Genomic DNA, 23,562 nt, shown 5'->3' with positions numbered 1-23,562 from the left:
GGGGTACCGGGTACCCCCAGGAGCTCCAGCTCTCTGAGGAGCAGGGCAGAGCTCTCCAGGAGCTCCATGCAATGTCACAAACACCATGGCACCGTCCAGCCACCACTGTGTGGGCCAGAACCATGGTCCCCAAACACATGCACCAGAGTGGGCTGGAAACGTGCGCTGTGGGATGACGCATTTACATGGAATGTGTGAAATGGTGACTGCTGGTGGGGCCACCTCTGCAGCCCTCTACAGCAGGGGTGGAGGGGTTGGCATGCGCTGCCATGGGGTGGCAGAGGTGGGGACAGTATGGCACGGGCTGGCACGGGTGGGATGGGATGGCACAGGCAGGGACAGGATGGCATGGGCTGGCAGGGATGGGATGAGATGTGATGGCCCAGGCAGGGAGAAGATGGCATGGGCTGGAAGGTGTGGGATGGGACAGCACAAGCAGGGACAGGCTGACACTGGCTGGCAGCGGAGGGATGGAATGAGACGGGATGGCACAGGCAGGGTCAGGAATGAGCCGGGCGGGCAGGGCTGGGATGGGACGGCACAGGCAGGGACGGGACGGCCGGGGCGGGCAGGGGCTGGCCCACGGTAGGACCGGGCGGGCAGTGGCCGTGTCTGTGTCCACATCCACATCCATATCCATATCCATATCCATATCCATATCCATATCCATGCCCATGCCTGTCCCATCGCTCCCGGTGCGGGGGAGGGGGGGCGGGAGTCCCGGGGGGGGGGCGGGAGTCCCGGGGGGCGTGGCTCCTCCTGGCCCCTCCCTCCAGCACGTGACGTGCACCGCGATACCCACCCCTCTCCGCCCCGCCGTATCCCCGGTCCCGCCCCGCCGTGCCACTTCCGGCGGAAGCGGGGGGCTCTTTCCCTTTCCGGGTGCGGGTCCCCGGGGCGGCGCGGCGGCGGCGGGCGCGGGCCATGGCGGAGCTGGCGCAGGGGCAGAGCGCAGCGCCCGTGGGGATCAAGCCCGAGGGGTTCGTGGACGCGCTGCACCGGGTCCGGCAGGTAGGAGCTGTGGCGGGCGGGAGGAGGCCGCGGGGCGCCGCTAGGCCGAGGCGGGGCCGCTGTGAGGGGCTGGGCCGCGGCTCCGCTGCCCCTCCGCCTGCAGGCCGCGACCGGCGGCCCCGCTCCGGAGCCCCGGCGCTGTGTCCGTTGCGGGGGGCGGTGGAGGAGCTCCGGGCACCGGGAGAGGCGGGGGGCGGCGGCGAGGCTGTGGGACGCGGCGGGAGGTCCCGTCTGCGGGGCTGTCGCTGTGCACTGTGCAGAGAGCGAACGATAATTAGGGGGTTTTAATGAGGCTTTAAGTGTGAGTTGGGCTGGTCGATAGAAACCACGGCAGAGGGGGAGCTCTGCATTCCCTCCTGCGAAGGAGAAGGAGTGGGAGTGAAGCATTCCCCAAAGGAATCGCTGAGCTTACACCGTGCTGCAAAGGAAAAGCGCCCGGACCTGCAGAAGTCAACACCCTCGTCCTCAGTATGGGACGTTCCCAGAGTTTGTGCTCCTCAGCTGGTGGAAAGTGGCTCCAGAAACAAGAAGCTGCTGCTCACAGCGCAGATTTTGTGACTGTTCGTTGCATCTCTTGTTCCACGTCTGTCGCAGGTGTTTATTCCATGTCTGAACAGGTTGTGCTTTGTTCATGCTTAGTAACTGCACTGCAATGGGTTGTCAGACAGCTGAACACCGGGACAACAGCCCAGCTGGTGCTTAAAGACCTGACTTTATTCCTTCCAGTGTTACAGGCCAGGTGGGAGAAATCTCCTTGTTGCCCAGACTCGCTTCTCTCATGTCATGGGGAAGCTTCTGAAGAAACTAAGCTGGACCCTGAGACCTTTCAAGCAATTCCTCTGATGGAACTTACGTGGTTCACTATCACTCATGGCTCACTGCTCAATTGGTGTGACAGCAAGTCTGTGTTCTGTGTGGTCTTCAGCAACCTGTACTGAGGTGCTTGCTGTTCTATTCGAACACCCTGCACCTCCCCAGAAGAGACCACGAGCTGCTCTGCTCTTTGGTCACTGATTTCTTTCTCAGCATAGATCCTGCAGCAGGCAGGTTATGTGTTAGCTGCCTCTTGGATAAGGCTGTGCATCACTTTTTTCAGTGCTTACAAAGTGCTGTGGCCTTGGCGCTATGTGATGTCTGAAAGCTTTGCCGCTAGCCCTGGGTTATCTACTCGATGCAGTTAATTTGAGTGGTGTTGCAGCTGTGTTTGTCTCGACCTGGTTGTATGTTACTGAAGGCCTCTCATTGCAAAAACATCTCGTTGAGTATGTGATAATATTGTTGCCTGCTAGCAGCAATAACCTGTTTATGTAGAAGAAAATGATTATTTGCTGCTAAGTTGTAACTGATGAGAATCAGTGTTAAGTGGTTGCAGTTGTCATGTTTGTGGGGTGACTCTGAGAGGCCCCTAAACCCTCATGTGAAGGAGACTGAATACTAAACAGTTCTGTAACCTAGCTGTGCTCACTTACTCCAGCTTTGCTATTCCCAAGTTCATCAATACTTGAGGGAATGTGTTTGGTTTCCATGAGCCTATGGAAGATTTCAGTCTTCCCAGCTGCCAGCTTCAGGCCAGGCACTGCAGTGTAGCAACCTGCCTGCTGTCTTTTCCTGCTGCAATAAGTGTGTTGAGAGATGTGTGTGCTCTGCATGTGTTCGTGGGAGCACAGTGGCCTACATTTTTGTGCAGTGAGTTGTATGCTGCCTGTTGAATGTGGTTTGTTTCCATTGGTGTTTGTGGGATGAATTGTTGGCAAGCACTATTTCCCCCCCTCTGCAAAAGGACTTGATTTAATCTGGTTCTATCGAGACGTTGTAGGTAGTCTTCTACTGCAGGGAATGGCAGGACTAAATTGTCACTAGTGACTTGTTGCCAAATGTGAATGAAGATGGTCTGAATTGCTCAGTGGATGGATATTTACCTCACCACCCAAGCAATCTGGGATGGAACCTCCTGGCTGACAATCAGGTGGGATGTCAAGGCAGTTTGGCCTAACACTGCTCTGGAGGTGATGGCAGAGCTTTCACTGTGAGTGTTTAATGTTGTATTTGCCTGAACTACGCTGATCTGGTACATAAATGTCAGCTTTAATACTGTTCCTGGCCAGTGCCATGGCCCTTCCTGAGTATTACTTTTGCTTTAAGGGCATGAAGGAGCAGAGGAAAAGGATTCAGTTGTAGTTCTTGCTTCGTGTGTTGGTGTGGCATCCTAGGCTTGACATTCAAACTCTTTCGAAGTTTAATCTTATGCTTAAGACTTGTCATCAGATTTACTAAATTCAGATCTCACAAGAGCCATAACACTAAAATCTGGCTGTGGAATACAGTGCTTAGTTCCTAATAACTAAATAATTCAGGACAGGGAAGACTTTCCTGATCAAAGGCAAGTAACTGCATTCCTCAAAGTCACTGGGATATGAGATGACATAAGAGTAAGAAATCTGGAATGGCTTTGAAAGAAATTATGTGTACATTGCTTTCAGTGTTTATGCTGGACTTGCTTGGATTTTTTGTGGACTCTTCAGTACTTGAGATGTATGAAAAGTTACTTTTTCAAGTGAATGCTGGGGCTTTGAGATGGTCTGTCCTGTATCTTCTGCACCACGCATCAAGTGAGGGGATTAGTTAATGGATCATGGGTGACTGGTCTGTCTGGCTGCTCCTAGGCCGGGTGGCTTTTTTTCTGTGGCATTTTGGGGTGGGGGGGCAGAGAGAAAGAGGATGTTTGCTCCCCTTTTGAGAAATGGGGAGCAATAAGAGAGCGGCCTGTACTTTGGGCAGAAATGGATTTCTGTCCAACTGTCCTTGAGTCTTGTTCTGACAAAACAGCGTCTCGCTTGGTTCTTAGCCTCTCCTGTTCTCCTTGGCAGTCTCATTTTCAGTACAACACGTGGGTTTGCAGCGCTTACTGGTTCCCTCTTCTTACATGAGCTGTTCTTGTAACCTGCCATATGTACATTCTGAATCCAAATTTCTTGGAATGCTCTCAAGAGGAAAGGCTGTGGCTTGGTAAGCCTGTTGCGTGTCATCTTGGGAGCCTTGAAAGCAGATGAATATCCTCAGAGTTAACAGGCTGTATCTTTAAAATCCCTTTCTATTATCAGGCTCTAACTTCTAATTTCGTGGGGGTGGAGGGCTCTTAGACTAACTTTTCTTTATCCCCTTGCAGCGTACTTGTTCAGCTCATCCTCTAGTATTTAGAAAAACCACCTGCAACATGGAACTTCAGTGGTTGTGGATGGTTTTCCTGCTTCCCACAGAGCTCTGGAAAAATGCTGTCACACAAACTTGAGTATTCTGCTCGATGCATGGGAAGAGTAGCAGATGCACTGGGATTGTCTGAAGGGTCAGATGACAGCACCTTGTTGTTTTCTATCCTCTTAATGCCTAGAATTGGTGATTTTATCAGTTACTGTTCTTTTGCAGGACAGCATGAAGGGATTCTTCCCATAAGCTAGGCCCTTTCTCTTGAAAGCTGATTTCTGCAGGTGCTGGTGTTTGAGTCCTGTTGTGTCTAGCAAAGAAGCTTCATATTTAAAAGTGTTTTCCTATCACACCATTTATAAAGGAGGTTAAAGGTATAGGAGAACAGAAGCACAAGGTATAGAAAAACATGTGTCCCTCACACAACTTTGTGTGCTGTTTTGTTTTTCTTGGGTTTACCATTACAATTTGCAGCTCAGTTTGTGCTGTGTCCTTTAAAGTGTTTGTTGGAGATACTTATTTTGGGGAAATAAGGTGCAGAAATAGGTAGTGATGTGTTTTTCCAGTGTATTTCAGAGCTTAGTAAAATGGATGTATTTGGTTTAGGAAAAAAAAAGGGGGGGGAGGAATAAGACCGACATAGAGCAGGACAAAAGCAGTGGCTAGCAGTACATCACTCAAGGTCATTCAGCCAGATAAGAGCTAGGTCTGCTTACTTTTGCTGTGTTCTAACTTTTGTGCTTATCTCCCTGCTGAACCTGTAGTAAAACCTGAGGTTCCCATTTTAAGTTGAACATAAGAAGTTAAAATGCACTTTAACTGCTACATCCACTTTAAAAGCTCAACTCTGTATTTTGCAGGGTGTTTTTCCCTTCTGTTGTGAGGTGGTGTGTTGTGCGCCTGTAATCCGGTGGCAGCTGGGAGGCTTTAGAGATAAGGGGGCAAGTTTAAATAAAGTGTGTGGGGGGGTATATCCCAGAAGCTGATAACGTAAGGATTGCTTTGACTCTTATTTTGCCTTTTAGTTGGAGGGTTGTGTGCCAGGGTGGTAATTGTGTGCTTAAGCACCAGTGGGGTTTGCAAAGCTCTGGGAGCAGCTAGCCTCAGTGCCAGTGATCTGTTCACGCACACCTTTGTACTCCATGCTAGCTGCCTGTTGTAGGCCAGCTTCTGCTATCCACAGACTATTTTTTTCCTTCCCTTTGAGCATGTAGTGTGTGATTTCAGCTCAAAACTATCAGCAGTTTCCACAACAACAAACACATTTAAAATCAAATGTTCCAAAACATGCCAGGGTATGTTATACCTGACACTGTTCCTCTTGGCATCCTTGTAAGTTATTATGTGAAAGCTGCTGATAGATTGTTATGAAATATGTCTTCAAAATTATTCTTCAGCATTGAAGCAGTCAGGAAACATTAAAGCTCTTTGTACCTTCATTAAAATCCTGTGCATCCCAAACGTAAGGGGAAAGCAGTGGGCTGGAACCATGGATGCAGTTCAACAAAAAGCAAAGCATCACCTGGCACTCCCTAGTATGTAGTGGACAAGGTGTGTTGATGCTTTCGAAGTCAGATTTCTATGGGTTTGTTATGTTTTAGAGATGTTAATGTACAAGGTGCTTGTCATTTAAAGTTTTGCTTCATGATCACTGTGCTGGTCTTGCAGGAAGATTTTATTCTCTAGGTCCTGGCATTTCTGACACAACAAACTTGTTGACTTCCTAAAAGAGGACAGGACAGAATGGGCTATGAGAAGAAAATGTTCAAAACTTGGAGCCCTTTTCGTGCAAGGCATTGAAGAGAATGTTTTCTATTCTCTTTCTAACAGCAGTGCCCTCAATCTTTCAAGATTATTTCAAATAGCTTTTTTCAGTACCCTGTGGTTCTGAATCTTGGGCAGTTGTTTATTCAACTGCAGCAGCAGCCGATAGTGTCAACAACCGCGGTTACTGTAGATGTCTTTCTGTTGCAGTAAAACTCATATTTTAGAAACACCTGTAGTTATATTTGTCATTTGGCCTTCTCTTCATTTAAAACCTATCTGTGTAAAATGCTCTTTCATCCATTCCTGTAGCTTATTCTCTGGTGAAATCCCACTTATAATAGAGCGAGATCAGACTCCTAGTAAAGATCCTATCCATTGATTTTCTTTTTACTGGAAAAGGAAGGAAATGCTGTAGCATACACCATGCTTTATATTTGTTCTGTAACTACTTTGTTCTGCACATGCTTATTAACGTACTTTAGGTAGTCTAGGGGTGCTGTGAGACTGCGGCTTCCCTGTCCCTGCAAGGGGTTTTAACTTGGGTGCAGCACCAAAGTAATGGACCCGTGTGTTTCTAGGATGATCTTACATCAGTTGGCTTGGGGAGCAGGTGAATCTGTCAGCATCCATATGTACAGGTATCTCCCAAATGTCATTAGAGACATTCAAGTATGCTAATCCTTAGAGGCGAGTGTAACTTTTCACTTCTATTAAGTGATGTTTAGGTGTTTCATCTAGTTTATTTGCTTACCTCAGTCCCCTTACTGTGATACTTGACTGTCTCCTCTTCCTATAAATATCCTGCTTGCCTCCTGGCTCGGCAGGGAGGGGCAGTTACCCCCCTGTAAGGGATGAAAACAGACACACAGGCAGCATTAGTCCTGTTTGTGCTATACTCACCACTGCAGGAAATTGAAACTAATTCTGGGCTAATAGTTTGCCCACTGGCTTGTTCTTTGTTCGGTAAACACAGGGTGATCCAGCCTCTGTGACAAGGAGCTCCCAAACCTGTCCTTGTACTGTATATTTTCATGTTCTTCCCCCTCCACTCCCCCTGCTCATGTGCCTTTCGGTATATCTGGATATGTATGGATGCAGGAGGAAGTTTGTGTCCTCCTACACAGCTACAGTGGTGGCAGCTTCACCAGGACAAAGCTGGTGAGCTAGTTTGAACTCTCCTCTTTGCAAGATTTAACTTGTCAGCTGTTCGCTGAGTGAACAAACCAGAATATAATGTTCCAGGGAGTAAATACCTGCTTATGATCAGAAAGAGGAACTGGGTGAATGTGATCTTAATTAAACAAATATGAAAAGCAAGCATGAAATTGTTTACTTTACAAATGAAGCACTGCTGTCTTGGAACTGTTACAAAGCCACCTATAGTAAATAGCTGAGAGGAGATTGGACCAAGGTAAATGCCTTATTGGAAGAAAGAGTGTTTAGCTGTGATGGCTGAAACTTCAAGTATGCTAATCATGCTTTTATCCCCTGTTTTTATAGATTGCTGCTAAAATTGGAGATATTCCTCACTTGAATAATTCTACAACACTTGTGGACCCGTCAGTCTACGGTTATGGAGTGCAGAAACGGCCCCTGGATGATGGAGGTAAGCTGCTATGATTAGTCTTGTGGATGCAGCTCCTGAAACTCAGCTATGGAGGCAGTTGTCTGCTTTAAGGACAGAAGCCAATTCATCTTCCTGTGTATATACATTTTAAACTTGTGCTGTTTAGTGTTACCTAGATAGCACAGAGCTCCTAGGCATTAGTATTATTAATGTGAAGCAATTCTTTCTTAGTTCGTGAACTTTGGGAATTAGCAAATGAACTCTGTAATTTAAATCTTGTTCTGTGGTAGTTATGGGAGGGAGGAAGGAGGAGGATGTGCTTATTGGAACTGTGATGGAGCCCGTATGTAGGGTACCTGAGGTACATAATAAAGCTGTTTTTCCCTGGTGACCCTTATTTTCTGAGAACAGGGGGTGTACAGGGGCAGTACTACATGTTCCTTTCCATGTGTAGCAGTGGCCACAGCACAGTAGTTGAGTTGCTGTCAAGAGTTCTGATGGCTTTGCACGTGAATTTTAAGGAGAAAAGGTATTGGTGTAAGTTGATGCAAGTTGGAAGGAAACTTCCTGCTTTTTTCATAATTATTCTTTGAGATTTCTTAAATCTCTGAAGTATTTAGCATTGGCCACAGCCAAAGAACAATTTACTGGGTGGACCATACCTGCGAACTGGAATGAGTTAATATTGAATGAAGTGTTATAAAAGAAGTTACTAGTTCCTTATCTTTGGTGGGAACAACAAAAATGTTAGAGCAGGTGTTTTCTTTTCTACAAATCTAATGATAGGTACTCTTACAAGAAGTGTTTGAACTGCATTATCTACTGCTGCATGGATGTGAAGAGCTCACCTTTTCCTGTGGTTGCTTATTAAAAATAAATGTGACTACATGTCCGTTTGCTATCTCCTCTAGTATTTTACTGACGCAGGTAGCCCTGCAGGATGATTCTCTCCCCCACAGATGTGTTCAGGAGTACAGAGGAGATAAGCAAAGCTGCTGCCTAGCACTTCATTTTGGAAATAATTTGGGTTTTGTCTGATATAAAGGCTGAAAATACTGCGCGTCTGCTTCTTGTTTTGAGAGCTGGAGCATGGGGAGAAGTTGCTTTCATGTGGTGCCTCTGGCTTGCTAACTTCTGAACGCATGCCACAACCCACTTTGTTCTCTGGTGTTGGCTCTATTTGAGCAAGAGGTTGTGGTTCCTTTGGTTTGGTGTTTTAGGAAGGCATGGGTTTGTCTGGGGGAGCCCCTGTGCCTTGTATGTCAGGCTGGAGCATCACTGTGTCTGTGAGCAGCCAGAGGCTGGTATTACTGGTGTGTGTCGGTAGCCTTCTAGGAACTAGTCATTCATCACGAGTCCTGCCCATTTCTTTCATTGGTCCATCAGACTGAACTGGGAAACGTGACCTCTTGATAAAATGTTGTTTTGATGAACTTTTAACATGTGAAATGGTTGTAGCATGTAATGACAGCACGACTTAGACTTTGTACCTAAGCTTTTACTCGTGAGCAGCTCTATTACTTGCTGAGCTTGTTTGTATTGACACAAACAATGTCAATACAGTTGCAGTCTGGGCTGTAAACATACATTACTGCTGGATTCTTGTGATGGATAACTCCATGGAGCAGGTGTTGTTCCTGGGAGAGCCTTCTGGAGTGGCTGTACTCCTCGCTCTGGTTGTTCTGCTTGTGTGAAGACCTAGGGCTGTTTGCTCACCCTGTAGTTCAGCACTGGGCCTTGTCTGTAACTGCTTTTAAAGTAGCTCCAATGCTGTATTTGCCTTTAGGTTGTTGATTTACATCTGTAGGTTTTATAACTTTGTCCAAGATCTTAGAGGAGAAGAGAAACAATGGAAGTAATATTATAAAGGGCTGGAATTTCACAAAGAAACAGGAATTGTCAGGGTAGGAGCAAGGATTGTATCACTTCTTTCAGCTTTGGTCATCTTGGGTTTTGTTTCTAAAGGCATTAGTAAGTCCTGTACTGAAATACAATTGTGTGATGAGTTCCTCACCCCATGGCATGATCCTCTTGTGCTGCTGTGACTGAATACCCACAACTGCAGCCTGGCAGAGGAACTCCTGAAGCCACAAATGCTTCTTCCTCTCTGTTTGTGGTATGATCCATAACTTAGTCTTAGACTACCTGCTCTTGCTGCCATGCCATTAAAAGTCTATAATGCAGCTTTAACTTTAAGCATCTGGAAGAAGGCAGTTGCTTTTAATAGGACACTTAAATTAGGAAAGCACTTCCCATTTGGATAATCTCTTAGTTATCTGTTAGCTGCAAGCAAGGGGTGTCGGGCTTGCTTGCCCACACTTCCCTCCATTTTCTGCCTGTCTGTGGACTGCAGTTTGGAGACATGGTTGTCAAGAAGCAATTATTTATGTTGTTATGCATGCTCTAGAAATTTTATGGTGCGGGGGTTTGGGTACATTCTGCTGCTCTGGACAGCTTGGAAACAAACCTGGTTGTAAAGCATTTGATTGTTTACCTCGGTATACTGCGTGTTCATGGCTGGGTGCAGGTCTCGTTGCTTCCTTATCCCCCTGTAGCTGTTAGAAAATTGCTTCTGTTCCTAATAATCCTGATAAAAAGGGATCCAGAGGAAGTATTTAAGGTGACGGGAGAACCGTCTGTCTTTCAGGAAAGCCTGTTTCTGCCTGTCCACTTTTGTAAGCGGCTGCTGGCATGGCTGATTGATGTCAGCTTAGGAAGTGGTCTTCAGACAGGGTGACAGTGCACTGGTCACAGCAAATTCAGCTGCTTTTAGAGCATTTCCAGGAAAAATAGATTTGTCATAGTGTTGGAAACCAGAACATGTGGGTGCTTTTTGCACTTCCCTTAACATAACCTTCATCTGAAACAAAGAGCTGCTGGGATTGGCCCTGGTGACCTGGCCTATTGGTATTAGATGGAGCTTGAGACTGATTTATTTCTCTTTTCCCTGGATTCTTTATTTCCTCTTTCTGGAACAACTTTAAAGTAATCCTGCAAATAGCTACAGTGCAGGGAGGAGATCAGGTTTATTTGTACTGCTCACAGGAAATCATAGTCAGCGTTTACATGGCCACTTGTGGGGTTAATGTTTCTCTGTGGGGGTGAGCACTAGAGATGGGGGTTACATGTGAGCTGCAGAGACCTGGTGGCATCTTGCTTGTGGGGCTGAGGACGGATCTCAGCCCTCCTGGTAATGGCCAATGGCTGCTCCTGGCTTACATCCTAATTAAAGGGTCTCTCTAATTACCAGCACAATTTCATAAGTTTATTCAGTGCTAAATAATCCTTAAAGAAACAGGCTCCTTTTGTTCAAAGGAAACAAGGATCTGGCCTGCTGGAAAGAGAGTGATCACCAGAACGATGGCCTTTGTTTGCCCTGGTTTGAACTGCTTTGCAGAAGTTTCCAGTGATATAAGTAGGATTAAGCAGCAGCATTGCAGCTGAAGGCTGGGGCATCCTTGAGGCTGGGGAAACAAAGATGAGAGCCCTCAGAGAATCCTCAACCCCCCCTACTTTCCCCAAGCCTTTGTGGTGCATCCAGATATGAAGGTGGCCTGTTTTGGTGTCATAAAACTTGGTTGTAGTAACACAGTATGATCCTGCTGTACTTTATTCTTTTGCTCCAGTGTATTTTCAATGAAAATAGTGATGGGCAGAAAGAAATCTTATCCCTGTCTTACTGTTGCTGAAAGTTAGTAGTGATGCTCCTTGACACATCTGCAGCGGCACCAGGACCAGGGCAAAAGTCCAGATCTCTCAGCAAGAGGTTTAGTGTGATACACAGAATGGCAGTGTTCTCTGAAACGACGACGTTACAGTTCACTGTTGCTTAAATAAGGCAGTTTAAGGGAGGGGAAAAAAGCCTATGAAGATTTGCAGTGAAATCAGACATGAAAATTATTAGGTTGTGAGCATTTAATTAAAGAAAAACCTAGCAATATTTAATGATGAAGAATTAGGGTAACTAATGTCTTCCTTGGAGCTTTCTAAAATTTACTTTCTAAGAAGTGATCCTATTTTAGTTCCAAAGTATGAAATGCAGCCCTGTTCCACTGCTCTCCAGGAGATGGGTTGCTCTGGTTTTATTCTAGCCATGAAGATATTCTTGATGAGATTGTATATTCCCTCCATGCACATTAATTTAGTGGGAGGCAATGCTCTGTTTTATGGGGTGGAAAAAAATCCACATTTGTTTTGAGTGTCTGTTAGGTAGAATTCAGTTAAGGTGAAGCCTAAAGCAGAGTGAAGAGTTATCAACCAGCGGGTGCCATTAATAGGAAATTGTGCTGATTTTATTCAGTATTTTTCCTTATTTGCAGTAAAATGACTGCAGTTACAGATAAATTGTACTCAATAGATGTAAAAGGGGGAAATATTTACGTGGCTTGTCAGAGTTCAGCCCCCTCCCTGACGTCAAGAGGGAGATAGTGGAGCAATGCATCAGCTTTTGGCATTGCAGTGAGTGTGGTCTGCCCCAGCCCTGCCTCTCAGTTAGTCCCTGTCTTTCACAGCAAAATGGGCATGTTGGAGAAGGAATGGACCTTTAGGTTGTTAGAACCATGAGTTGTTTCTTTTTTCCCCAAAAAACAGGGAGAAATAACAACTGACTTCAAGTAAATCACTGCCAGCTCTCTCCATCTGCCTTCTCTCTGAGCTTGTGGGGAGGTTATCTGTGAAATGTGGAAGGAATGATCTCACCCATAAGTTATTGTGGCTTAATTGTTGTTAACTGATTTGTAATAACTGCACGGTGAGGCTGATATCTGCCTGGGGTGGTGAGTGGCTCACTGTGTTTGTGTAGTGCTTGGAATGGGTTGGAGACATTTGTTACGTGCATGTAAAGCATTATTTCCCTTTCTGATTTAACTACTTGTGCTCGTACGGGTTTCCCCCCTATGAAGTTGTCTTTTTCAAGTGTAGGATTGTGTTACAAAATGAAGGCTCTTCCGTTCCTTGCGTGAACTTCAGGAGTTGATTATAGGATGTGTGTCTGTCTCATAATTTGTGGGCAGCGGCTGCAGTGGAACAGGCTGCTAAGAGCTGTTCTGGTGAACTCAAATGTGAAGCGGATATTTAAATACAGCCTTGTCGTGTTAAGACCACTCTTTCTGGCAGCTTGGGATAATAACTGGCCTGGTCTGTGGCTAGGGCAATCCCAACAACAGCCACCAGACCTAGTGTGTGTAGTAAAAATATCCAGAGCACAGTTTGGGGCAGGATGGTGAGATCCTGGGTTTGGTTGTATTTGCTCAGCTCTGCAGTAGTATCTTATGAGCTAGAGCAAATATTCCTCATTACATCACCCACCTTTTCCAGCTGCAGTATTGATAGTTATCAAATTAGAGCTTTTTATATTCAGGGTGAGAATATGCAAAGACAAATCTAACAGAGTCAATAACACAGCAGTTGTCTTATCACTGAGCTGGGGAGAGTGATAAAATATATATGCTGTCAATATTTTGGTCCTGAACTATTATGACGGTATTGACATGCAGCAGAAATACAGTATTGACTCTCTTTGTTTTATTTGAGTGAAGTGTTTGGCCACAAACTTTATCCATTTTTCTCCTGGATTTAGAGAGTGTGGGATGCATCCGCTTTCTAACCCTGCCAGCTGATTGCCAATTTATTTCAGGTCAAAGAATGTGCAAGTTGCTGCAAGGTAGTTTGAAACAGCATCTTTATTATCACAGCTCACATGTTGGCCGGTTTCATTTGGTTTGCTACTTGTGCCCTCCAGGCATGCAATATAATCTTTCAACTGGTTGTTAGGACCAAATGGTCTGGTTTTTAGCTGGTTTGCTGCAGGCAAAGTCCAATAGGCAGCCCAGCAGGGCATGTGTTCCCACTTTGCATGAGCTGGTCTAATGATATTTTCCCCCATTAACATTTGAACGCAAGATCTAATCTGTTGAGGGAGGGGAGGGGGGAGAAATCTGATTGAGGGTTGTCAGCTGGGGAGAGAGCTGCTAATCATAAATGGACCACCAGCTAACGTGGCAGATACGCCTGGAATGTGTGCATTCAGGGAAATGTGGTGGGTTTACAAGAAAATACTGTTTGGGTGCCACAAGGTTACTTAACAGACGTATTCCTTTAACAGGTCTCCGTGTAAGTGGGCTCCATGGAGCACAGATAAGAGACACAGAGAGAAGTATGTGCAAGCAGTCTTTAATGCTTTTTGCCTAGACAAATCTCTGAGTCTGCTCAGCTTTTATTTTTGTTGTTCATTTTTTTAATATGCACCAGTCTGCTCGAAATTTCTTTTCTCCCACCCTCATTCCCTCCCTTTTTTCCTTTTTTTTTGACTACTCTGGGCTTAATTTGGGAAAGGGGGAGGTCAGTTGCAGGGATTTGGATTTGGGCAGGCAGGATTTTCTCCCATGACTCTCAGCATGGGGAGACGCGGATCAATTCCCTATCCTGTGTTCAGCTGGACACTGCGTTATGGTGTGTGTTGATCAAGAAATCCCCTCCTGTTTTGCACCACATAACGCATTCATTTCAGCCACTGAACCTAAATTACTGTTTTGCTTTTCTTTCTTTTTTTGATGAAATGGTAAGAACTCTTTTTCTATAGGGATGAAGTTAGTTTATCCGTGCTAATGCTTTGATTTTTTTCCTTTTTTCTCTCTCTGCCACAGTAGGTAACCAGTTAGGGGCCCTGGTACATCAAAGGTAAGCAGTGGGTTATGTTTTATTATTTATTGATCAATTCTAATTGTTTATTGATCCACCATCTGTAGTAGTGTTAGCAAGTCAGAGGTTGAGAATGTGGAGAAACTGTCAGCTTGGGTTTTCTCCAGGCTGGGGTTTCTGCTAAGCCTTTACTGTGGTTTGTTGCGATGATGAAAGAGGAGTTGATGTGAAACTTGGATTTGGTGCCTGTAAATCTGCAGGACTGAGAAGAATAGATTCTCCCTCTTCTTCCTTCCCCTGCCCTGGTGTGGGGGGAGAAAGAAAAAGTGAAAAACAGCTCTGGCATTTTGACAGAAGTTGGAAGTATTAAATGGGCAGGTAGATGTTGTTGTTGGTACTAGTATGAGGATTTACTTTTGTTGGTGTAATATGGCCTGGCATGTCTCCTTTGTCCAAGATGGTCTGGGGAGACTGAAGCAAGTGCGAGTTGTCATGCAGCATGTCTTAGCATCTAAGACAAAAGTAAAATTGTTAGTTTTTCTTGCATCCTGGTCTTAAGGAGTTGTCTGAGTAGGAAGAGGAGAGCATTTCTAAAGCTGGATTCACCTTTGGGCTAATGGTAGTGCATTTCCATCATCACCAGCTGCTTGTTGGGGGCCTCAGCAGAAAGGACAAGCAGTGTATGTGAAGACTGTAGAACCTTCAATTTGTAGAGGTTGGGTTGATGCTGGTGTCCAGCACGGGCAGCACAGAAAGGGGTGGTCAGTGTCATCTTCTCTGCTGCTGCCTGCCACCTCTCTTCTGCCAGAAGCAATGTTTGTGCAGGGAATTGAGGCTGAAACACCTGAATTGGTTCCTCTCTGGCTTTGGTGATTGGTTTTCTGCTGGGTTAGCTGCTTTGCCCAGCTGCGACTGCTCCTTCAACACAGGGTGGCTGACAAATGGTGCAGGATAGGACATTTAGGAAACAGGCAGGTAAACCAGCAGTAATTCTGAACCTCCCTGTAGCGGGTGAGTTCTACAGTGAGTAAAGTGAGGTGAGTGTGTTCTGTTGCAGGTACGGGATGGCACTGTTTGGTTTAGCATCACTGCTAGTGAGCCTCAGGATGGTGGAGGGTGCTTTATCTGCAGCTTAGCTGGTGTGTATTTTACACCTTCCCAAACTGATACAAAGCAAAAAATGGGAAGATTTTAATACACCTCATCACAAAACCTGCATTGAACTTACTATGCAGGTGTTTCACTGCTTTGGAGACTGCTGAACAAGTTGTATATAATTCATATCTAAATAGATGCAAATTCCATATTCATTGTGTTGTGTTTTCTACAAGATAGGAATGACTAAGCAAAAAACCAAAGTTAATTCCTTCCAACTTGGCTATGGTCGGGTCTTATGAAATTGCAGAGACACACTGAAAAAGTCCAAAGAGCAATAGATATGGAAGTCTTGAGATAATAATAAGACTTCCAAGCATAATTGAAGACAGCTTTTATAAACTCCAAGAAAAAGAATTGTAAGGACAAGCAGGTCCTTATCTGTGTGAATATTGGAGGGCGCATTCATGTCAGGATTGGCTTTGGTTAGTGTCTGTTGGCAAGAGAATATCCAAAAGTGGTACTTTTGCCTACTACTATCCAAAAGTAGTAGGCAGAGAGTACAGCTTGGAAGGTGTAGGCTAAATATTAAAGAAACTTTGCTGTTATTCTGTTAAACGTGTCTGGAGCAAGAATAAAGAGGTTCTTCCATTGGCTTTATGGAAGATGGTGGAGAATAGACTGGAAATGTGTCCAGCACAGGAGAAATTAGGTGACCATGAGAGTTCCTGTCCAAAACAGATGATTTTAGCTTGACAGGGGGTTTATTTGTGTGCAGAAGCTTTAATGCTGTGCCTGTGCTGTGATTTCCATGGCAGGGACATCGTTATCTTCCAAATTGTTCTTTGTAATGACTATTTGATATTTTCCTTCCTTTTTAGAGCTGTAATAACAGAAGAGTTCAAAGTGCCTGATAAAATGGTTGGATTTAGTAAGTACCTTGGATGTTTTTGATGTTTCTTGATGTGCTTTCTGTGCAGGAATGCTGTTTATTCTGACATGCTCACAAGTTTTTGTGCTTACCAGCCTTGGATAGGCCTTGTCTAATGCTGTCTTCATGGGGACCAGCTGACCCGTGTTTAAAATCCAGGTGCAAACAGCATGGAAAAGCTTCATATCCCAGTAATAAGAATAAGACTGTGGTACAAGTTACTGAGAGTTTTAGTGATTCTTTCCTTTAAATTCCCACTAGCATAGTACATAAACAAGTCAAAAGTGAATTTATTTCCCCTCACTGAAACATTTTACTTCTGTTGACTATACAAAACTGAGAGTCGAGGGAAGAAAAAAACACTTAAATGTTAAATTGACTTGAATCAAGGGAAATTAAACAGAATTTTAATTCATTAAAAAAATCTCATGCATTTGCTGCAGGGAAACACAAGCAGCAGGCAGTGCTCAGATAAGAATTATTCCTAGATCTGCATTCCTGATGCTCTTCTCTCTCAAGCTTGATCCTAATTTCTCTCTTCCTCTTGATAATCATTACTCTTCCTTTCAATGGCACCTCCTGCTGATGTGTTACTACAGTGATTGCGTAGACTATTCCACTGCTACATCTGTGTATCTCTTCCAATTTGATATATGGAGAGTAAAAAGGAAAATAACAGGCCGTGGTAATCACCCCTTAGTGCGTGAAGTTTTGTCCCCACTCTAAAGGCACTATAAAACTGTAACTCAAATTCCTGCAAAGGAAACACTCACTCTTTGCCTGACAGAGCTCTTGATTTATTGATCCTCGTGCCGCATGTGAGGGAACGTTGGAGGGATGCTTTAGGCCTGAAAGGGGGGAGCTTGCATGCTCTGTTGGCGCATCATCTCTGTGTTAAATCTGATCTTGGTTTTAGGGGCAGGCAGATGCAGGAGGGTGGCAAACCCACAGCTTCTGTGGGAGCATCCTGAGGCAGGCATAGCTGTTTGACATGACAGTTTTGCTCTTTTTGCAGTCTGAGAAGGATATGAGTGGTGATTGGCACATAGTCTCTTCTTAGTATCTTGCTGTGAAGGAATGATGTGCCAACTCCAAGAGTTAAGGGAGATGGGTATTTGTTTTCACTTAAGGTTGATAGAGCATTTCAGTACATAGCAGTTGTCTGAGTGCAGACCAGCCAGATAGCATTGAAAAGAGGCTTTAAAAGGTGAATTTTAAAGAAATAAAAGTCTTTGCCTTTTCTTAATACCCTAAATAACTGGTTTATTTTTCAGGCTGAGCAAGATATACTTAAATGGCTCTTCTATAGCAGCACTCAAACTACTGCCTTATTTCTTGCATACTGTGTATTTCCATTCCAGTGCAAGACAGGCTTTTTTGTTTCATTTTCTTTTTCCAAGCAGATAGAATAACTTTCAGCAGTATTTTAATGTTTTTCTGCTGTGATAAATCTGGTCATGCTGTGGATGCCTCTTCTGCAATCCTGGAGTCAAACTGTTCCTTTATAGATAGCTGCAGCGGAGTTAAAGGGGGAAGGTGCTCTGTGGTTACTTGGGAAAATGGTGTGTTCTGATGCTTGTTGAACTCGTTTCAGTAATCGGCAGGGGAGGAGAACAGATCTCACGGATTCAGGCAGAGTCTGGCTGCAAAATTCAAATTGCTCCAGGTAAGAGCCACTTTGTATAGCGGGTGAACAGGTTTTCATGTTGAAGGATGTTGTGTCCATTAGGACAGGCGCCTTGCCACACTCATGGCGTGTTACCGGCTGATAAATACAAGGCTAACATGCTTGGGGAGCTGTTCTGGGACTGACCTCCCAACTAACATAGAAAACAGGTTTGTCAGGTGGTTTGGGGAATGAAACAATTAAGGAACTGTCTTTAGCCAACAGATGAGTACAGTGCAAATAGACAGTCCGTGTTGTACTTAGACCTGGAATTGTAGCTATTGAGTTTTCTCATGGTCGACCACTCTGCTCAGCTCTGCAGTTTGTCTCTGATAGTCTGGTCAGCTCCAACCCTTTGCAGAAGACATTTCAGGAGGGTGGCAGCAGCTCTTCATACAACTGGCCTTACACTTAAAATATGGGACCCTCCATTTGTTCTGTGCTGGTGCCTGTTTGCTTTGGGGAAGACTACTGCAGTGCTGCACAGGAAACTGTTGATGAATGTGGTCTAAGTTCTTACCCTTCCCTTTAATTGGTGGGGAAGGCTTTAAAAGAATGCAGACATCCAGAAAATCATTTAAAGTATGTTGACCTTTGGATGTTTTAGAATTCATTAGCATGCTCTGTGCGCGAGGAGGGGGCAGTGCTTCCATTAGTGCTTTGATAGTTACTGAAACAGCTGCCATTTTCTTAATTCCATGTATTAAAAGTTTCCTTCTTGTTTCCTTTGTAGACAGTGGTGGGATGCCCGAGAGGCCCTGTGTACTCACTGGGACACCAGAGAGCATTGAGTGAGTTCTGGTTTAATTTCTCTCCTGTCTCCTTCTCTCTCTTCTCCCTAATGCTATGCTCTGTCAGTGGTGCTACTTAGTTAGCCACACCAGCAAATGCTGGCCTAGAGGAACTTGAGGGTCTCTAGAGCATAGAACCTCTTGGTCTGATGCTTTAAACTGTGCACCTCAAAGGCTTTTTTCCAGTTGCAGTTTGAACCCTCTGCAGAAATTTCCATGGAATTCCCCTTCGCAGGGCAAGGTTGCTCTTAGGGCACCTAGGATGCAGTTTTCTAACTGCAGCTTTCCAGGATACTGAGCTAAGCTGCTGAAGGGCATTTCTCTTCTCCCCTTCGCTTCCCTACTCCTATTGAGATGACCATCCTTCCAGCTGAAGAAGGGCTGCATGAGGCCTCCAAAGCCTGTTGGTGCCACTCCAGAATACTCTGGAGATGTTGGTGTTGCAGAGCAGCATGAGGCCCATGGGTGTGCTTGCCTCTGCATCACTGCCAACAAGAAGCAAAGGACTGAACCAAAGTCTTGAATTCTGATCCCTGCATGGTAGAGACACGTGGCCAGCCATCAGGGGTTTCTACTCTTTAGTCCTATAGAAACTTTAGGGACAGTGTTTCCTCCCTCCCCCTTCCCAGGAGCTGAGTTTGAGACTCTCACAAACCAGTTGAGGACCTCCTGCTGGAACTGGATCCAGGATCCTCAGGCTTACAGGAACACACTTAACATATGGAGCTGCTCTTTCTCTCCCCAGCCTTTGGGTAGGTGGGTTTTTTAAAATCCATCTGGAAATCTTTGAGTTGCATTTGATAGTGAAAATACATGGGCGCAAAGACTGTCTCTCTAAAGAGAAGACATTCATCATTCTTCCATTCCTAAGAGATTTAAGGGTACTTAAATCTCCTTATTCTACCATAATACTGCAAGCAGTGAGCCAGAATAAATATAATTGGCAAGCTCACATTATAGGGCAGGCAACGTATTCTTGCTGCTATGGGAGTGCTTTTCCCTCTATAGCAAAGGATATTTCAGAACAAGAGCAAAATATTATCTTTATGAGATGCAGTTGGGGGAAAATGGGGGAGAAGCATAGTTAAAACGTCATGGTTCTGAAATAAGCAGTTAAACGTAGTCATTTCCAAGGCTGTCTTTAAATAAAATATAAATAAGCTTTTTAAGAGTGAGTACTCAATTTGTGAAGCAGAAAAGGTATTGAGGACCTGGAATTAGGCAAAATTCACTTGCTTTTGTGGTAAAATTCTTGTCAAGTTGGTTGTTTGAACTATTTTGTCATGTTACTTGTAGAAAAAAAGGAAATGAAGTAAGGAAACCAGTCTGTTAGACTTATTCGTGAAGGATTCAGAGAGGAGTGTTTCCATTAGTTATATCCAGTAGCCAATTAATAGGGTTAATTTCCAAATGATCCCTTCTCATCTGAAATAATTGTGTATTAACTGTTGTAGTCTTTATACTGTCACTAAAAGAACTTTATGCAAGATATGAAGGTAGATGAAGAAAACCTCTTAAAGAGTCTTCCAGAATATTTGAAGTGGGCTTCCAGAAATCCCACCTTTTGAGAAAGCAGTGCTCTGATCTGTGCAGCCTCAGATCAGCACCCTCTGAGCTGTTTTGGGTGAATGTCTGCTTGTGAGGGGTGACTTTGTACTGTTTCTTCAGATCACCAGAGCAAAGACAGTCTTCCTAGCTTGCCTGATATAACTTGGGCTGAAGTGCAGAGGGGGGAAGATGCTGCTTTAGACTGAATAGGGAACCAGTGGCTATCTTCTACCTACTTCGCTAGGATTGGGGGAGAAGGACAGGACGGGGATGTGTTGGTATTAAGAATCTTCAAGATGGAGACCTTGTTGGCTACGTCTGACATGCTAAAGGTTTTGGAAAAGGGATCTCTAATCTCCCAAATGCTTCTTTGTGTGTCTCTTCTCAGCAGGAGTAGAAGAACCCAGTCTTTCACTGGTCGCTGCTGCAGTATCCTTGCCTTGCCTTGCTTTGCGGTGTAGCTTCAGCACCTACTGCTTGGGGCAGGGGCTGCGTTAGAACAGTGTTCTGGTGCTGCTGGTAAGAGCAGGCAGAGAAGAGGAAGGCACTTGCCTGTGATCAGAGAGTGGTTAACCAGTGTGCTGTGTTAGTATCAGGGCAGTGTGTGGTTTTTGTCTTGGCCAAGCAGAACAGAGCTTGAGTTTTACCAAATACTATATGTATGTTAAAAAGTTCAGAGGAGTTTAGAACCTAGAGCATCTGCATTCAAATTAAACACCCCAAATGCTATAGCTCAAGAGTTAACTTCCAAAGAGGTCAGAGCATGCTGCTGCTCTTCCTTCTCTCTTCCCCTTTCAAAAACCAAACTGCTTATAAGTAATCATGATAGGGGAAAATATACATCAAAGAGTTAAAAATAATAGCAAACATTGTGCTAACTATGGTTTCCTCCATCTTTTCACTTCTTCTCTCCCCAATCGCTTCTCATTCCGATGGTTCCTGGTCTCTTGGTCACGTGGAACAATGTTGTCTAATGGTTGTTTCCCTCGATTCTTTTCCAAAGACAAGCAAAACGGCTACTGGGGCAGATTGTAGATCGCTGTCGGAACGGACCTGGTTTTCACAACGATGTTGATGGCAACAGTACGATTCAGGAGATTTTGATCCCGGCATCCAAAGTGGGTCTAGTCATCGGCAAAGGAGGTGAAACAATAAAACAGTTGCAGGTGCGCAAGATGCATTTCCTTTAGGGCTCTCTTCCCTACTGCAGCTTCTCTAGATCAACAAGAGCGTGCTGAAGTGGAGAGCCTTAAATGCTCTAACCTTCTACAGCAGGGACTACTCTTCTGCCTTCGGAGAGCTGGACTCAAATCCAATCTTGTGTTACAAACAAAATCAGTTTGGCCCCAGCTACGCATGTAGTGGAGTTTTGCCAGAACTGTGAAAGAAACTCATGTGCTTTAGATAACATTTGGTGCGTGCTGTTTAGGAGGGGATCCTTGTAGCCAAGACAAGGCTATGTCTAGTCTGCTGCTGCAATAGTTTTTAATGCCAGCCGTGCTGTCATAGAGTGCTGTGCTTCTCTTTTGTTGCTGATCTGTGGTAAAGCTGGCGTGTGTCGTCTTTTTTTCTCATCCCACCCCTTTCTAATTAAAAGTGTTGTGTTATGTATGAATCTGTGTTCTTAGACATTCTTTATTCCTCCATCTGGTGCAAGTTTTATAAAGGACAGGGGTTTGGAAAAGCACCTAGGTCAAAAATGTAGGGTCTTTTGAGTGCCCTGATTAGGCCTTTGTCATCCAATAGTTGTAAGGCTGGTCACTTAATAACAATTATATGCAGACAGCCACAGATTTTGGAAAGGGCTGAAAAATCAGTTGTTGAGGTAGAGGGATTCTCTTTGCAAGGGATGCAGCTATTAGAGAATATCAGGAGCAGCACACTTTCTGGCAATCCTTTGCACTCTGGGACTATTACTGAATTTGTGCTATAAGTACCTGCGAAGAGCTAAAGTAGCATTCTGATTTCACCTACGTAATGTTTAGTAACCAAAATGTAGTCCCTTGCTCTAGGGACTCTGCTTAGCAAAGTGCTCTGTGCTTTTTCTTCAGGAGCGAACAGGTGTGAAAATGATTATGATCCAAGATGGTCCATTGCCTACTGGAGCAGATAAACCTCTCCGTATTACTGGAGATGCATTTAAAGTACAGGTATGTAATAAAAGTAAGCAGTTGCCCCAGAGAACTGAGGAGGAATTTAGTTTATTTGTGAGCATCTAAAGGAGTTGAATCCAACTGTAAATGTAACGGTCCTTCTTGGTTTTGTTTGGTTTTTAAGGTGAAGTTTGAGTAGAGCAAGTTCAACCACCAGACTAGCAAGTGCTGGCTTGTTTATGGCATAGCCTAGGAGTTCTCACTCCACATAGGTGTTAGACAGGCAGAGGAGAAGAGCTGAGGAGGAGAGTTTGGAGAAAGTAGCTTTGAAATGCTTTCCAGTCTGTGTAGTAAAAAATCAGAGCTCTGATACTTGAGCAAATGGGTTCTTAGTGACTTAATCACACATGTGAGGAAGTTCTGTGGAGGGTTTGCTATCTCAGACAGCCAACTGACGCAGGTAATTAAAACCGTAATCCCACAACAACTCCTGAAACCAAGGGGTTTGCTTAACGTCGGTACCTCAGTCTCCTTGTGTCAGGGTTCTACAGATACGTTCATACCTGCGGTTCAAAGCCAAAACCCATGATCAGTCGGAGACTGGAAGATTGCAGCATCATGGGAGTTATTGAATTGCAGAATTAAAAGTTTAGCTGTGGCACGTTCCACTTCTCAGCAAGTGCTTTACATACCTTGCCAAGTATTAAATCTAGCTTAGCATTCCTGTCTCTAATAGGTCTGTTTCATAGGATCTCCCTAATCATAAATAGCTGCAGCAGTTGATGGTGTGTAGAGGTGGTATGTTTGGGTTGTATTTCACAAACCTCTTATTGCAAGTGGGCTTTTAGATTTAAATGTTTTTTCAAACTACTTATTGTGGAGGTATAGAGATGCAAAAAGGTGGTTAATGGCAGTCTCGCTACTTTTAACCAAATCATACTTCAAGTGTGGCTTCTTCTGCCATGCAAGATTTGCTGTTGTCACATCTTCCGTGCCATAAATGATGCCAAGCAATCATGGAGACTGCACAGGCTGAAAGATCTTTGAGGCACTTAGAATAAGTTGAGCGTGCTTAGAAAGCACTGAAGAAGCTTGATGAATCCTTGGGTTTGGTAGGATTATTTGGATGCTGCAACAGTGTTTAAGACTGTCAAATCCCTGTGAAATCTCCCCATTGCCTTTATTTCTGCCTTGGCATTTCTGAAATGTCTTGTTTTCTTCTGTAAAAAAAATATCATGGGGGCATGGAAAAT

The 23,562-nt window shown here is 44.6% G+C and overlaps 1 protein-coding gene across 4 annotated transcripts in view; it reads left to right on the top strand.

Moving 5' to 3' along the window:
* The first annotated feature begins 867 nt into the window (after positions 1–867).
* Positions 868–23,562, top strand: part of FUBP3 (far upstream element binding protein 3) — a 38,350-nt gene continuing 15,655 nt past the window's right edge. For 2 of the 4 annotated variants that reach the window (XM_030507002.2, XM_030507005.1), the window contains exons 1-9: positions 868–1,011; positions 7,480–7,585; positions 13,650–13,700; positions 14,191–14,224; positions 16,162–16,211; positions 17,806–17,877; positions 18,611–18,668; positions 21,220–21,382; positions 22,268–22,366. In XM_030507002.2, the coding sequence (XP_030362862.1) occupies positions 925–1,011; positions 7,480–7,585; positions 13,650–13,700; positions 14,191–14,224; positions 16,162–16,211; positions 17,806–17,877; positions 18,611–18,668; positions 21,220–21,382; positions 22,268–22,366 (720 nt within the window). In that variant the 5' untranslated portion in view covers positions 868–924. The remainder of the gene's footprint in view (positions 1,012–7,479; positions 7,586–13,649; positions 13,701–14,190; positions 14,225–16,161; positions 16,212–17,805; positions 17,878–18,610; positions 18,669–21,219; positions 21,383–22,267; positions 22,367–23,562) is intronic. The other 2 variants (XM_030507003.1, XM_030507004.1) reach the window with 2 other exon arrangements.

The sequence above is a fragment of the Strigops habroptila genome, chromosome 15 (assembly GCF_004027225.2).
Source record: "Strigops habroptila isolate Jane chromosome 15, bStrHab1.2.pri, whole genome shotgun sequence".
NCBI lineage: Eukaryota > Metazoa > Chordata > Aves > Psittaciformes > Psittacidae > Strigops > Strigops habroptila.
This window is presented reverse-complemented; position numbering and strand designations above follow the sequence as displayed.